Genomic DNA, 15,491 nt, shown 5'->3' with positions numbered 1-15,491 from the left:
AGAGTTGGTGTGATGTGTGTTGGTAGGAGAGGTGTGAGTGTTTGGGGGATTGGAGAACATAGAAGGGAATATGTTCAGCATTACAACTGATAATGCTCAATTTAGTTAATACTATTAAATAGGCATGCGCATTAAACCAAAAACGTAGCCAAACAAAAACTGTTCTGCCAAGCCAGAGACATCTGGGACTCTTCCTATTAAATTAATAGGAAAGATGCATAATAGTGACACAATGGCTCTCTTGTAGCCTTGCACTCAACCTCTTTCATTCAATGTGGCAATCTTAAACCCTCTAGTTAATACAAAATGTCCTGCAAAAATGCTGCAATAAACACAGGTTTGTGCCTGCAATATTTGCCATTTGATGCCGCCAAATTTGCCATTTGATGCCGCAAAGTCCTGGAAGGTCTGCCAAGAAGTGCAATAGCTGTCAAGCAGCATAAGAGAAACAAATACTCCTGAAAGAGTAACGCTGTAGGTGTGTGAACAGTGATAATAGAGGCTAGGACGGCCACAACGGTAACAGGCGCCAGATAAATATGAATAAAGACAAAGCAAGCCCATCAGAGGACCAACGGACTTTGGGGAGTCCTAGAAACAAGAGACGGTGAACAGAACAAGGAGGAGAGAGAACCTGGAGGCTTCAAGTGTTTACAAACAAGACAAGGACAGAGTCAGGCACCAATCAGGAAATGGTAGAGTTGTGTTAAGAAAACCCTGTCTTTCCTAAGAAAAGGGAAACCATATGAAGTATATGTAAAGACTTAAAAATGTTGCATATAGAACCTGAACAGAGGCTGAGGACTGTACTGCACGAAACTGATGAACTTTGGCAGGACTAACTTTTAAAATCGTCTTGAGGAAAAGTAATACAAGTGTTAGGCCAGGCAGAAGCCACACAGAGGCTATTGCGTCGGGAGCCTTCTTTTTGTTACGTTTTCTTAAGTGGTAGGGCCAGTTAGATGAATAGGTTTTGGACTAAGCATCATTTCCTTTTGGCTTTGATGAAGCACCATTAGTTTTTAGGTAGGGGACTTCCCTCAGTGGTAGGGCTGGATAGACGTTTGACTTATTTGAATAAAAACCCTTTAACATGTCAGTACTTAGACTCCTTCTGTTTCGCCATACTTCCTAATGACACCTACAGAGGGCACCGATCTCGAAGCCCACCAAAAGGCCTCAACCGCCCATTGCCCAACCTTGAACACAGTACTTCAGCAAGATCACTTTCTCGCTGCAAATACTCTACACACTCTTGACATTCGTCTCATCCATAGCTATACCTGTGCCTCTCAGAACTTTGTCTGAACCCATTCTGGTTCCAGGAACGCAGTCAGTCCCAGTACCACAACTACCACTATTGCCCTTGCAGATGGAATCTCAAAGATTCACGTAGATGGTGACAAGTTCTAGGTAGAATTCAAGAAAAAGTGAAGATGAATATCCACTTATGCCACCCACTCCAGAAAAGGGCAGGCTTAACTCACTAAATTAATCATATAAGGACACAAGAGATGTTCAGGGAACATCAGATCCCACTTCATGAAGTCATGATACAAGCAGTGATGAATGGATTGGTATTCGCACCTTGAAACACTTGTGTATAGGCGCGTTATAAATGCCATATCATATCATTACACACAAAGGTAGAGTACCCGAACATCCACCAAAGGATTTACCAACTGATGAAATTAGGGCACTCTGTGCACTTATGAATAGAACATCACATTTGTTTGGCCTGAAACTTTTACAGACAAAAAATAGTTTAACTTTATGGACACCAAGGAACCGATAAGGGAGGATGGCATGTTAAGAATGAGAACACCTTTCTCTGCTCCACTGCTAAAAGCATGTTTACAGAAGACAATACCCTCCCCCCCCCCAAATGCTTTACAGGCCAGCTGAACGCAGAATGGACTGTCTGAAGATGCCAGTTGGTTAATAGGTCAGCACAACGATAGTGAACGCAGGAAAGCAGATGCTGTGGTAAAAACAAAAAACCTAGCCATAGGATCAACAACAGTTAAGGCATCAAATTCCCCAGACATCCAGTCGTCTTACAACAAGGAATTCTAGGCAACAAAGGCTCCTTTACTGAAGACTGAAGTTCCTACAAGATGAAAACAAAGAAGTAAGCCTGCCACATGTTGCAGGAAAGGGAATTACTGTCAAACATACTATCAACATCAGGTACAACGCTCGGAAATCAGTTTAAAGCAAATGGGTAATAATTGCATTAGATAAAATTCTATTAGGGTGCCCTTTTGGCAACATTTGGTACTCCCCTAAGCCTTTTGGATTTCCGAATATTTCTTTTTTTTATTTATAGTTTATTGCAACTCATTTCGATTGTTCTGGTTTGTATATCATTTTGGAATGTACATAGTTCTAGAGCGTTCCAAGCACAGTGGAAGAAGGAATGTTATGATTAGAAGGAGATAGGCAGTTGTAGGGAACTGGAGGTGGTTCGGTGCTGCTTTGACATTTGCTCTTAAAATGGAAGAAGAACTATCATTCTGAGCAACCCCAGGTCCGCAGCGGTGTACACTGCACTGTGTTGGCGTAAGAGCTCCAATAGATTTGCTGAGTGGAGCGGGGTGTGCGGAGTGGTGCTGAGATCCTGGCCGGCGTTGGAGGCAGGGTTGAGGAATGGAGTCTGTCTCGCTTGTTTCACCCGTTTTGGAAGGGACCGCTCCATGAGCGGTGTTCTGAGTGCTCCGTGTAGCATTGGTACTGGCCTTTGTGGCCCCGCGGCCTGGCTCACTAGTTGTGGCCTAAGGAACGAGCCTGCGAGCTCTGTCCTGGGTGCTCCGCGTCTTTGCCTATTTCCGAGCGGTCAATGACATCGCAGGCCGTTTGTGCCAGGTGCCATCTCAAGGTCAGGCGGCCGTTGGAACCAGCAATTGAAATAACAGAGTGGTGGCCATCTTAAAGTCAGGTGGCCTATGTTCTTAAGCAGTGGTCATTTCTGGGCCAGGCCTGTGTGGAAAATCTAGTCATGGGTACATTTTGGAACTGTCCAGGCATAATATTTCTGTGAGGCTTGCCCATTTATTGAATATACATTGTTTTGGAGCAGAAGGAATAACTTTCACAGACAGTGAGAATGATCATTCCAGGGCCTGCATTGTTTCTTCCTGCACCAGTTAAGCCCTTGATAAAATGATGTGACTGGAAGGATTCATAAAGGATCTGCATGGTGTGCATGGAAGTAATTTTCCATCCAACAGGAAGGACGCATTACTGTATTATTGCTTGGGCCAGGTGATATATAGAAAGTTGCCAGATTTGCTGGCAGAAGTGGCTGATTGATTTAATATTTTTGAAAAAAGTTTAGCAAAGCTGGACAAAATTTAACTGAAAAGGAAAACAAATTTCTGGCCAGATACCACTTCGCCATTAGGGATCCCAAGTCTACTAAATCTATAGAGGAATACGTCGCTGCTCTTTGCGGTTTAGCTATAAAGTGTGATTTTGAACACTGCAGAGAGGAACACATAAGGGTTCAATTGATAAGATGCAGTAATCACAAAGCAAGAGCGGTGCTGTGACGTGAAGGTGCTGGTGGTGCAGGTGGTTCCCTGGACAGAGAGATGGAGATAGCAAAGATGGTGAAACACGCTGAAAGTGGTATTAAGGAGCTAGATGCTGAGGCAGTAAGGTCAACGGAAGGTACCAACCAAGTTGAGCGAGTGAAAACACAGCAGAGAGCAAACACAGCAGAGTGAAAACACTGCAGAATTAGGACCAAAAAAATGGGGTGAAATCGAGTTTCAAGAAAAAAACAGAGGCAAAGCAGAAATCCGATGGAAACGTGTTTCCAAGAAGATGTTTTCGCTATGGGAAAATGGATCATTTAGTCAATGAAAAATAGTGTTTTGCTCAACATTTTGTTTGACGGGAATGTGGGAAGAAAGGGCATTTGGCCCGTTGTTGTAAACACTGGACCGAATTTGGAAGTGTGAAATGCGTGAAAGAAAATTTGGGTTATTGGTACGATTCCAATGAATGTGAGGGAGAGGAGGTATGTGTGATGAATACAGTGGATGCAAGACCAAAACAATAAAACCTCATGCGGAGATAGATGTGAACAATGTTCCAGTGGCGCTTGTAATAGACAGTGAGGCGGATTATACGCTCAGACATGAACACCTGGTGGGATAAAGTAAGTGTTATGATTTACAAGAGGCTACATTGATGGCGTATGCATATGCAGAGGTGCCTATTGAGATTGTGGGAGAGTTTTGGGTGCAATTAGGGTACAAAGGACGCAGTGCAACTGGTATGGCGAGGGTCACGCACAAAGGTGGACATTTATGGTCCTGGGATACACAGGCGGATTTAGGGCTAAGATAGGATCCAAAAAAGAAAGCGTGGATGAGGTGCGGCAGGGTGAACTGGATGTCACACAGTGGTATCCCATGATGTGTAAAACTCAACGGCTAAGTATAGAGCCAAGCACCGTTCAGCACAATGGCCAACTATGGGGCTCAGCAAGGTTCAACCCAATTGCCAACTATGTAGCGCAACACAGCTCAACCCAATATCCGAGTATGAAATGCAGCACAATTCAGCTCAATGAACAACTATAGAGCGCAGCACAGTTCGACACAAGCTAACCACTGCGTGCAGCACAGTCCAGCAAAACAGCCAAGTGTGGAGTGCAGCACAGTTCAGCACTATAGCCAAGTATGGATTGCAGCATAATTCAGCATAATGCTTAACTATGGGGCGCAGAAGAGTTCAACCAAGTCGCCAACTATGAGGCGCAGTACAGCTCAACCCGATAGCCAACTGCAGAGTTTAGCACAGCTCATCACAAAGGTTAACTATAGGGCGAAGTCCAATAGCTAACTATAGGGCGAAGTCCAATAGCTAACTATAGGGCGAAGTCCAATAGCTAACTATGGGGCACAGTGCAATAGCTAAGAGGGTGCAGTGCAATGGCTAGCTACAGGGTGCTGTGCCATGGCTAATTACAGGGTGCTGTGCCATGGCTAATTACAGGGTGCTGTGCCATGGCTAATTACAGGGTGCTGTGCCATGGCTAACTATGGAGGGCAGCACAGTAGTAGTTGTCTAAGATGGGCAGGGTTTTCTGGAACACAGTAATGGCTATGCTCCCCGCCCATACCACCTTACCTGGTTGTCGCAGTAGGATGTCTTGTAGGGTGTCCAAGGGTGACGAACATGAGCAAAGACGGATGAAAGCTGCCCCAAGGGGAGCTGCCCTTTGCCAACAGCAAAGCTGTCCTGGATGAGCCTCTGAAGATGGAGGATCTGGTCATGTGGGTCGTGGCCTGCACCAATCACATCCGGGGGGCAAGGGAGGGCTGCGGGACAAAGAGGGAAACTAAGCTGGGAAGAGAAACCAATGCCAGAGCAACACGTACACAAAATATAGGCGCAAAGGGACCTGTGCTGGTGTTGCGCTGAACAGAGCACCTACCAGAGTCTGTCAAACAGGCAAATAGAGTGTAAGACTCCAAGAGAACCGTGTTAAATCAGTCTGGTGCTGCAAAAAGCTATCCGGTCACATGGGCCGTGGCCTGCACAAATCACATCTGGCTGGCCAGGGGTGTGGGGTTGGGACAAAGAGGGACACCAAGCCAGGTAGAGAAACCAATGTCAGAGCAACACGCACAAACAATACAGGCACAAAGGGGCCTGCGCTGGTGTTGCACTGAACAGCACACCTACCAGAGTCAACGAAACAGAGAAAGTCAGGGACTTGGTCAGCAATCCTAGACAGGATAAGTCACATAGAAAGTGGTAGGAACAAAAAGGATCGAAGGAAGCTGATCTTACCTGAAAGAAAGTAGTGCTGGAAATCCAAGGACTGGCTGAAATGCCCATCAGAATGAGCCATTTTGCAGCCGATAACTTAATTGCATTGCAGCAGGGAATCTACATGCTGAGAGATGTGGTAGTGGACATGGTGATGCAGATTATCCAAGAAGACTTGGAAACTCTACATGAAGAACAAGCAGTCATTGAGCTTTTGAAGATCACGGACTTCCTGGACACACTGTCTATAGGTGTTCCAGACTGGTCTATGTGATGAATTCTATGGATCCCTCACTAAATCCCTGCCTAACGTCTCCTCCCAGATGGCCAGGGAAATGCAGACGCTTCCTGATCCTGTCCTTGGGATTGGTGCTCTGCGGGAGGATCACCTTGGAGGAGAAAAGGCTTAGGGAGATGAGAGGAATCCATGGGGTGAGACAGTATTCAACTTCCTTTAAGGAAGTACTATTACAAATGCAAAAATACCTAATTACTTACTGCCACAATAATCTAACTGTTCCACTTGTTGAACACTTAAATGTGGGTAAAATTAACATCAAAAGGTAGTTCTAGAGCTGAATGCTTCCTTAACTCAAAAGGAAGAAATGGAAAGAGGTCTGAATAATAATCGCCAAAAAGCTTATTCCTCTTTTCAAACCAAATTGGTAATTGATTTGTACGATATTCCTTTAAAGAATGTTGCAGAAGAGAGGAGATAAATCAGCAAAGCACAAAGGGTTCGAAAAAATAACTTAGCTGCCAGGGACTTTAAGTCCCATAATTCCCTCAGTACTGGGTGAGGAAGAGGGATACAGAGGAGCCCTATTGTGGGAGGGATCTCTTAACTGGTTTAAATGACGTACACCTGAAGGGGACTGAGAGGCTTAAAAAGTCCCCTCGGGTGCAAGCATCAGGAGAAGTAGAAAGAGGAGCGAGAGAACGAAAAGCATTAAAATCGAGCAACTTAGTGAGTTCAGAGCGCTCCAACGCTGTATGCGTGTTCACGGCAGGTGGCTTCACTCGCGAGTGAGTGAAAACAGAAATAGCATACATTTTGAATACCAAACTGTATGAAATCAATCCCAGTTTTATCTCTTGAACAACGTAACTGTTTAAATAAGCACATGAGTGTGGAAATCCCAGAAACCTCAGGGGGAAGCTTTTGAAAGTCCAAAAGCTCACAAGCAGTATTCAAGCCAAGAGTATACTAACAACCAGCAATACCAAAGTAACAAACACTGCTCAAGGCAAGAGGGGAATACTGAGAGGCTTAATGATTGTGAAACTTGCTGCTTATGTGCTATGAAACAAAGATCTTCGGGTGATAGAAACCTACATTGCCAAAGCCAAGATAAGGGAAAGGTAAGACTATCTTTTGGTTGATATTTGGTTAATGATTGAGGGGTGAAAGAAGGGTGGCAAACAGACTGCCCTTCTGGAGAAGGTTATCCAGAGGGAGAGGAGCACGATTTCCCATAAATCTTAAAGAGCACTAATGTGGTTCCTTGTTTCCCCACCCATTGTTTATGTCGCAAGTTGTCAGTGAAGCATTTTTCTATTTGTGTTGTTGAAGTAGAGGGGCAGGTGAGTTTACCCGTAGGACAAGAAGCTATTGCCCAGAAGAGCATGGTAAAGGAATATTCCAGGTAGTAGATCGTGCAAGTGCTGAAGTGAGTACTAATATAAACAACTCAAGTTGATTGGAAACATTTGGAGACCCTATTGAAAAAAAATTACAATTCATTTTTAAACCAACATTGCAGTAAACCATCCATTTTGTTGTCGCTACAAAGGTAAAGTCTGTTCCTACTCCAGGAGGAGTTGGAATAATGTATTTCTTACTGAACCCAAACGTTGCGACAGTTATCCTGACAAAGACAACTGTGGTTGCTTACTGGGAGAAGACAAATGTGAGACAGTTCTTATTCCAGGAGGAATGATAACTTGTGATTTTGAATCCATTCCTTGTGAGTTTGAGTACAAGAATTTAAGAACTGTATTGGTACTTTGTGCCAAAGTGGATTTCCTGGTTTCCTTTGAACTGCAACTTATTGTTGAATTGAATTGCCATATATTCCTTTTTGCTTTATTTGTTGTACAAGTATGAAGGTTAGATAACATTTTGTCAGAGTGTTTCCTTTAAGTTAATTTTAGGCAGGGAAACCCTTGTCAGGGATGAGATAGAGAGGCGTTTATCCAACCTGTTTATTTAATGGAATGGCTAAAGTTAAAAACTCTTTACAAAGTTGTCTGCCTCACATTTCTGACCCCTCACATCTATCATCACATAGCCAGAGCAACTGTCGGAACTAAACCTTTTGAGACAGGCTCAAAGACCAGCCATTTCAGAGTCTGGATACACTCTGCTGAGGGTAATAACGAAGATTTTCTATGGAATATCGTCATGGGATAAATACTTTGTCATGGACACTGCATGGTATCATGAACTTTCCCATACCAGCAAAAACACCTGTTATCAGTCCTGGGGTACCATGCATCAAGTAGACAAGCAATTGATACAAACTATGTATGAGGTGGCCTATATCCATGCCTGTGCCACTCATGAGGACTCTACAGTAGAACTGTATTCCCTGAAGGACTGTGTGGGAACACACCGTACAAGATGCCATGGCATTTCTAAGATAAGCCATGTGAACAGAATTCAAACTCAACCAAATGCACTAAGTGCAATTTTAATGGAAACCTTCAGTAGAAAAGTTCTTCTACTACCGAATGGATCCTACATTGTGCAATTTAACGCTTCATGCAATGTTGTGCCTGTGGGGATTGCCAGCTTGATCACCGTCTCAAAGGTTGTAAAGTGTTCCAACATTATTCTTCATCCACCAATACAGACTGAGCTAGTGCTATTGATTTGGCCTTTGCCCATCTGAAGTTCCTCCTGTTGTCACTTTGACTGGCATACCTCCTGGATTTGAAGAAGCACATCACTAGCACCACAGAAACCTTTGTTGAAGCATCAACCAGGGCACTGCAATTGGCCAAAGACCTAGTGGAGAGAACACCAGACTGGCCACAGGTTCATGCCCTACTGGAAAGCTCCACACCAATAATTGGGAGCTGCATCCTGGGATCAATTACGAACTGGCTGATAAATACCATTTTTTCTTTCAATCCATTGGTAAGTATTTTGGACTTCTTTGGAAACATATACAGAACATTATGGGCATGAGACTGGAACCCTAAATCGCTTGTCAGGTCTATGACCTGGTTATAAGAGAATCAAATATCTGTTTTCATAGGAACATGAATTACAAAAGAATGAAACTGCTGTGGGTTGGTGTCAGACTGGATCCTCTGCCCATGGAATACAAAGATTTGAAAGTCGAGAAAGTTAAACAACCACACTGCGCAAATACAATTTGTGAAGTTATGATCAAATTTAATGCGCAGTGTGGTTGTGCAACTTTCTTGACTTTCAAATTTCTTTGAAACATAGGCTCAGGGATCACACCTTTGTTTTATATCCTCATAACTGGGTTCACCTGAATCCAGATCATCTTTTTATTTCACTGTAACAAATAACAAGGAACTTGTTCAAGGCACCAAAAATGTATCCTGACTAACAGATGAGAACTGCTTAGATCTTTTCGTGTGAAGAAAATCCACCCATCTCTGATTAATCCGCGTCTGAAGACTGTCTGCTGACCAGTATCTGCTGCAGCTGGCTCTTCTCAAAAAGATACATGTTTATGTTTTAGTATTTAAAACCAGTGAAGTTCCCGGGTGAACACTTTTTAGCGAATAAGTGTTACATAATGTTTTACATGCTCTTTTGTCTCTTCACTCTTATTTCCACGATTCCTACGATACCTAACTAGAACAACTTGTTCTATAACTCATTGGAGGGTCGGGGAGGGAAGGAGACGGTTGACATGTCATTTCTAACCATGCTTAAAGCAGCATATTTGAGCCATGGGCCCAAGCCTCGACACATATGCAGATTCACATTTAGTAAACTTGAGAAATGCACATTACATTCAGGTGAGGCTAAGAGAAAGTGTTCATAATCATACATTGAACAGAAAATAGTGTTTTCATTCGAGAGTCTGCGACAGGCACAGAGTGACTTTAGTATTAGAACACTGTGCCAAACTCGGTGTAAACAATCCTATTACTGCTCTCCAGGCTTTCTGGGATGAGCGCCAAGTGATTCAATAAATAGTAAACAAAGAATGAGATAGCAATATGAAAGAACTACAACATTACCAAAAGACAACATAACTTCCTGTGGAGCCTTATGCTGTCAGGTAGCTTTATTTTAGCACAAACCATCTTTTGTCTCCTCGAGGAAAGATGATGAGCACCTTCATTGAGCTTGCTTACCAAACTTCAAGCTGCTGACCAACGTCAAGCTGCTGACAGATAGATCTGCATAGGCGTCAACAGTGAGAGGCCAGAGAATATAAAGAGGGCAGCATTTGAGTCTTGCAGAGGGAGATTTTTCTATGCGCAGACCGGGACCTGGCAAAGAAGACAAGAGGCAGACTGAAGGCGAGAGAGCAGCACTGGAGCAGAGGGGAGGGGTCAAGTCCCTCTTTCCCTGGCTGGATTTTAAAAGCCTCTAAATAGAATGTTTGGCTTTTGAGAGATTTTGAGTCCCCAGAGGACTGACTTTTGAGCAGAACCTTTGGCTTTGATTGAACTGTATGGGAAATATTTTTTACTTTTACACCCGAAGCAAGACAGCTCACAACCTCAATTCGAACTGACTTCATGCCGACATTGACATTTACTCCTTTTGGAGCATTTATGCTCAATTCTATGCTTTTTGGTAAAGACCATGGGGATTTTTACTGGTGGTTTTAGAAATGTATGGGCAATTTATGGCATTTTTCTTGGATTGTGTAAATCACTTCAGGCTCCAGGCTCCTCCAGCTCTCATCTAGGAGCCTAATCTTGAGTAAGGTACTCAGGATCTGTATCATTCCCATTATAATGGGCAGACACACAAGAGGCTTTATGGACCGATAGCTCCCTAGACACAGGTAGAGTTGGTGAAAAGGATGTTTCCTCTCTCTGCACCAATTTCTAAAAACAGCAAGTCTCCTAAGAGGAAGAGTAAATTCTTTTTTTTGCTAAATTGTGTTCATGGTTGAACCACAGGAAAAAAACACATATCATAAAATAAACTCCGCAACATCACTGCGCAATCTATAACACCTAAAGTTCAATAATGTGCCTATTACATTACAATGTTCACCACACCAGCCCCCCTTCGTCCAATCCCCCCCTCTCTCCTTGAAACAGAGGGTTTGCTCCTCCGCCCGCTCTCTTCAAAACACTTCATCCCAAACCCCTCTCCCATCACAGACACACACTCCCAGACAGACACTGCAACATACACACAGACACTCAAAAACAAAAACACGTACATCGTTTCAGCCGTGCCCGTCTTCCGGGCTGGCCCTGCCTGGCACCCCCTGCGCACACTAGGTTGTGGAAGGGGTGTTTGATTTAGTTAAGACCGCTGTGAGCGGTCTTTCTAATGCAACCTTTTTTTTCTCCAAAAACAGAATGAGACATTTTCACTTAATACTGTTTAAGGTGATCAAAGTAATTATAACTATATTTTGAGCTTTGTGTCACACCAACCAATCCTATTGCTATCGGAGTTTCTTTTGTAGAACCGGATTTTGAATAACATAGTTGTAGAGTACCACATATTTCACTATACACTTATGTACACCATGGAAATCTTCAAAAAGGGAATTGGGGAAAGATTCCAGGATTTCTGTACACAATTGGTCTTTTCCAAATAATCATGTTTAGTGAACCCAACCCCCAGCTTGAATCTAATAATGGACACTTAGGCAAGAACAGAAATTTCTGTCAGATGGATCCCTAAATGGGGTTCAGATCTAAATTATCTAGGAAGTGATGGATTTCTAACCCATAAATTAGTGAGGGTACAGCTTTAGAATTTAGTAGTATGTAATGACTGGTAATAGTAAATTACCCATATTTGTTATAGCATTTCATTTACAGTCGATCCTTTGCAAAGACTGCAGCACAGAACTGTGCCAGAGATGTACAAGTTATCCCAGATGATGCTGAGGTACGCATAACGGCCCCATGTGTTAATATCCCCGCATAAATATCGCCATACAAGAACGTTGCCATATTTTTGCGGCAATATTAACTCATTAAACCTGCAAGGGGGGGATGGGGACACCCCTGCAACCCTTATATTATTTTTAAGAGAGTGAGGGACACCCCCAAAACCATTTACCCCCAAACTGATCCCCACTAATATCGCCTATGGCCGTTCCCGACGACCATATATAGCGATATTATTGGTGGGGATAATATTACCCAATACCGGCATAACACCATTCTGTTCATCTTACTAAGTAGGGGTGAAGGCGGGTACAATTCATTTTCATTCGGGACCTCCTCAACTGTATGTACTTTATGCATGCAGCTCGATGATTGCATGCATGCATGCATGCATGCATGCAGTTTCAATCTCAGTTCCAGCTCTATTAAAGAGGCGCAGCGGATTATACTCATGTATACCATTTTCCTGTTCTTAATTGCCACTTTTCAAAATATAATAAAATAATGTATATTAATACTTGAGATCCATCAGCACACATGCAAAATTAAAGAATATAAGGCTCATTTGTGGATGAGATATGAATTTAGGTTTCTATATTTAATTTGTAAGGGAATAATCAAAAGCGTATAAACTCGGGGAATATTTGTCTTCGAAAAGACTGTTCTTGTCTGCCACCATGCAGTCCGTCAATCCCACATTGATCTTCCAAAAAGGAGACTGGGATTAGCCATATAAAGCATGCAACTTAAAAGAAGAGATAGCCTACCTGCAGCTGGGTGTTGGCCTGCAGCTGGGTGTTGGCCATGGAAGGAGGCTGGGTTCGTCATCGTCGGACCACCAAATGTAGGAGCAACAGCAGGGGTGTTACTGAAGGCATCAAAGTTTGCAAACCCTGCCTGTGCGGGCATCTGACCTGGAAAAACAAAAAAAACTTCAGCATATATCCGAAAACCAATTATTTTTTATAACTGTAGTTTACAGACAGAATATAATAGCAGGAAATGCACATTTTTTAACAAAGAGGAGAAGGCAATTTGTGATTTGTAATTCTAAAGCAGTTCCCCATCATGGAATTATTTTAAGACATAGCTTTTCTTCTTTTCTTATTCAGTGTTTTACAAGGCACCACAGGTATACACAATACTCCAGAGTGCACACACCAAAGCAGGTGGGGCAAAGAGAGAAACAAGAAGTGGAAGTAAAGGGGAATGGAAAACAAAGAGCGACAAGTGGTCAAGCTATTACAGTCTAATAAAACATCATCCAAACTTTGAAAGATTTTAACTAGTTTAGCGTATTCCATTCTACATTGAAATCAACATTTAGAATGCAACAGTAATTGCGACACAATAGGGAGGAAATTGAGGGTGGAGGGGCTTACTCAGGTTAGATAAGTGAGGAAAGGTCATCCTGCACAGTAAAGTTTTAATTACTTATGCACAGTTGAGAAGGAATTGTGTCTATTTTCCACCAATTAAGAATTAAACTCAAAGTCTAAAAAAAGGCAACCGGATTAATTTTAAAACAGATTATAAATATTTGCCAGGAATGAAAGACAAAGAAAGAAATTAGAAGCAAAGTGGCAGATAAATGGAAATATACCCAAGAGCCAGACTACTACAGTGCCCCAAAATGTAGTCGCAGATGGGCCTTCATTTTTCAGCTCCATCGAGCAAGATTTTCTGAACACTTGCTTTTTTTCTTCTGAATCATTCTAGTTCATTTTTTAGGAGAATGTTTGTTTCACCTGCTGTAATTGTATTACTTTTAAATCATTATTCTAAAGTTTTGATACCTTTAATTGGATTAACTCAAAATATTATGCCAAGATAGATTAATGCATTTGTCTTTATAGTGACAAAGATCTTGATCAGATTATAAAAATCAAAAATGAGGAAGAAGGAAAAAAGTCATGAGGATTTTTCATTCAAGGCTGGAATGCAGTGCTGCCCTAATGGATATAAATCTACACTACAGAACCGTTGACTTGTAGACAGCGGTGTTAGAAATATTTCACAGCTTAAAAGCTTGCATAAATATAGGTTTGGAAATGCACAAAAGACTGGACTGCTCTAAGAAAAATGTGTTTTACAGGACGGAACTCAAGGGATTCTTACTCCCACACAACTTATTTTAATGAACAGCACTTCCTACAAAACGAAGGAACAGCCGTGGGCACTAGAATAAGATGACATGATTTGGACAGAAGTGTAAGACACTCATAAGCAATTCCATTAATCAATCAACAGCTTTCACCAGTGTATTAAATTGACCATGATGTGCAGGAATAGCCAGCTGGAAATAGCTGTATAAAAAAAAAACTCATTGCCCCGAATAAGCACCTGCAAAAGACAGGTTTCCATCTGAGACACAAAAAAAGCCTGTCATCTATAGCTAGACAATCGGGTACCAATGCATTTGCTCCAACCTAAGGACAAGGGACAAGTAACTCAAGTCTCTGCATCTTGCACAGTCCCTGGCGAGAAGTGCATTTCCAATGGCTCAAGAACAAATTAGACCTGAAACACACCCATGCAATATTAGGGAAAAGTAAAAACCGGCCAATACAACTACATACATCTGCTGTAATAGCCCTAGAGAACCGATAAATGCAATTATTTAAAACTGCAAATCGTCCAATATTGTGTACCTTATTCCATGAAAGGAATGCCTGCAAAGAAAATATGCAGTTGAAAGGTGCTAGGAACTGCATGAAAGAATACACCTACACAGACATACAATGTCGAAGCAAAGGACAAACAGCAGTGAAGCACAGCTTCGCACAAGATGGGCACACACCTGGACACTTGTTTTAGTATTGAAAGGACGGTTTCCAAATACAAGACACAGAAGACAATGTGATTTCCGTGTGTCCGGATGTCCTGGTCGATCTCTTCGCTCATTTCCCTAGCCCTTTCCGCAAGACCTGTCCATACCTTTCCTCAGGTCCTTGGAAGCTTTTGTTAAGAATGCTAACATCTTTAGGACGAGTTCTGGGGCTTCTGCTACTTTTCCAGCTAGATCGGGCCGAGGGCATTCCGCTTTCATGCGTAATCTAGTGTGCTGATCTAGTAGCTTTATGAATTCTTTGCGCCATGTACTTCGCTACCCTAAGCAAATGCTACCAGTCAGAGGATCTGGGATTCCGGATGTCATCCGGGTTAAACATATCTGACATCTAACACCTCTTCTACTTCGAGGTGTTTCTCCTTCCAGAGTTTTACTCCCTGCAGGACTTGGTCGTTCTTTCTCTGGTCTACTTATCCTCATCTTGGGATGAGGCTGTCTCTTCTGGCGACTCCGCCTCTGTAGTGCCAATATTGTCTTCCCCTGGGGAGGGGGTCAGGAGGCATGGAACTGCTGATTTTTGCAGAAACGTGTTTCTTAATTTACTAAACGCATCAGATGCATCTGGGGCCTTCTTTTCTGCTCCGTATTGTTGACCTGGTTGAGTCGGAGAGTGTTCTCTCTTCCGGGTCTTATTACTTCCCTTAAGGCTGTTCGTCCTTGTTGGGTTTACTTGACCACTTTCTGTCCCAGGAGGCTTTCCAAGGTAGCTAGCCTTTCTTCAATGGGTTTAATCCCTTCTGTCACGGCATCGACCAGTGATCGTCCTAACACC

General features: G+C 42.7%; 1 protein-coding gene across 3 annotated transcripts in view; it reads right to left on the bottom strand.

The window, feature by feature from the left end:
- AGFG2 (ArfGAP with FG repeats 2) overlaps positions 1 to 15,491 on the bottom strand; it is a 1,592,250-nt gene that overhangs the window by 789,664 nt on the left and 787,095 nt on the right. For all 3 annotated transcript variants that reach the window (XM_069644975.1, XM_069644984.1, XM_069644992.1), the window contains one exon: positions 12,636 to 12,782. In XM_069644975.1, the coding sequence (XP_069501076.1) occupies positions 12,636 to 12,782 (147 nt within the window). The remainder of the gene's footprint in view (positions 1 to 12,635; positions 12,783 to 15,491) is intronic.

Source organism: Ambystoma mexicanum, chromosome 1p (genome assembly GCF_040938575.1).
Source record: "Ambystoma mexicanum isolate Mex_15411 chromosome 1p, UKY_AmexF1_1, whole genome shotgun sequence".
In the NCBI taxonomy this organism is placed as follows: domain Eukaryota; kingdom Metazoa; phylum Chordata; class Amphibia; order Caudata; family Ambystomatidae; genus Ambystoma; species Ambystoma mexicanum.
This window is presented reverse-complemented; position numbering and strand designations above follow the sequence as displayed.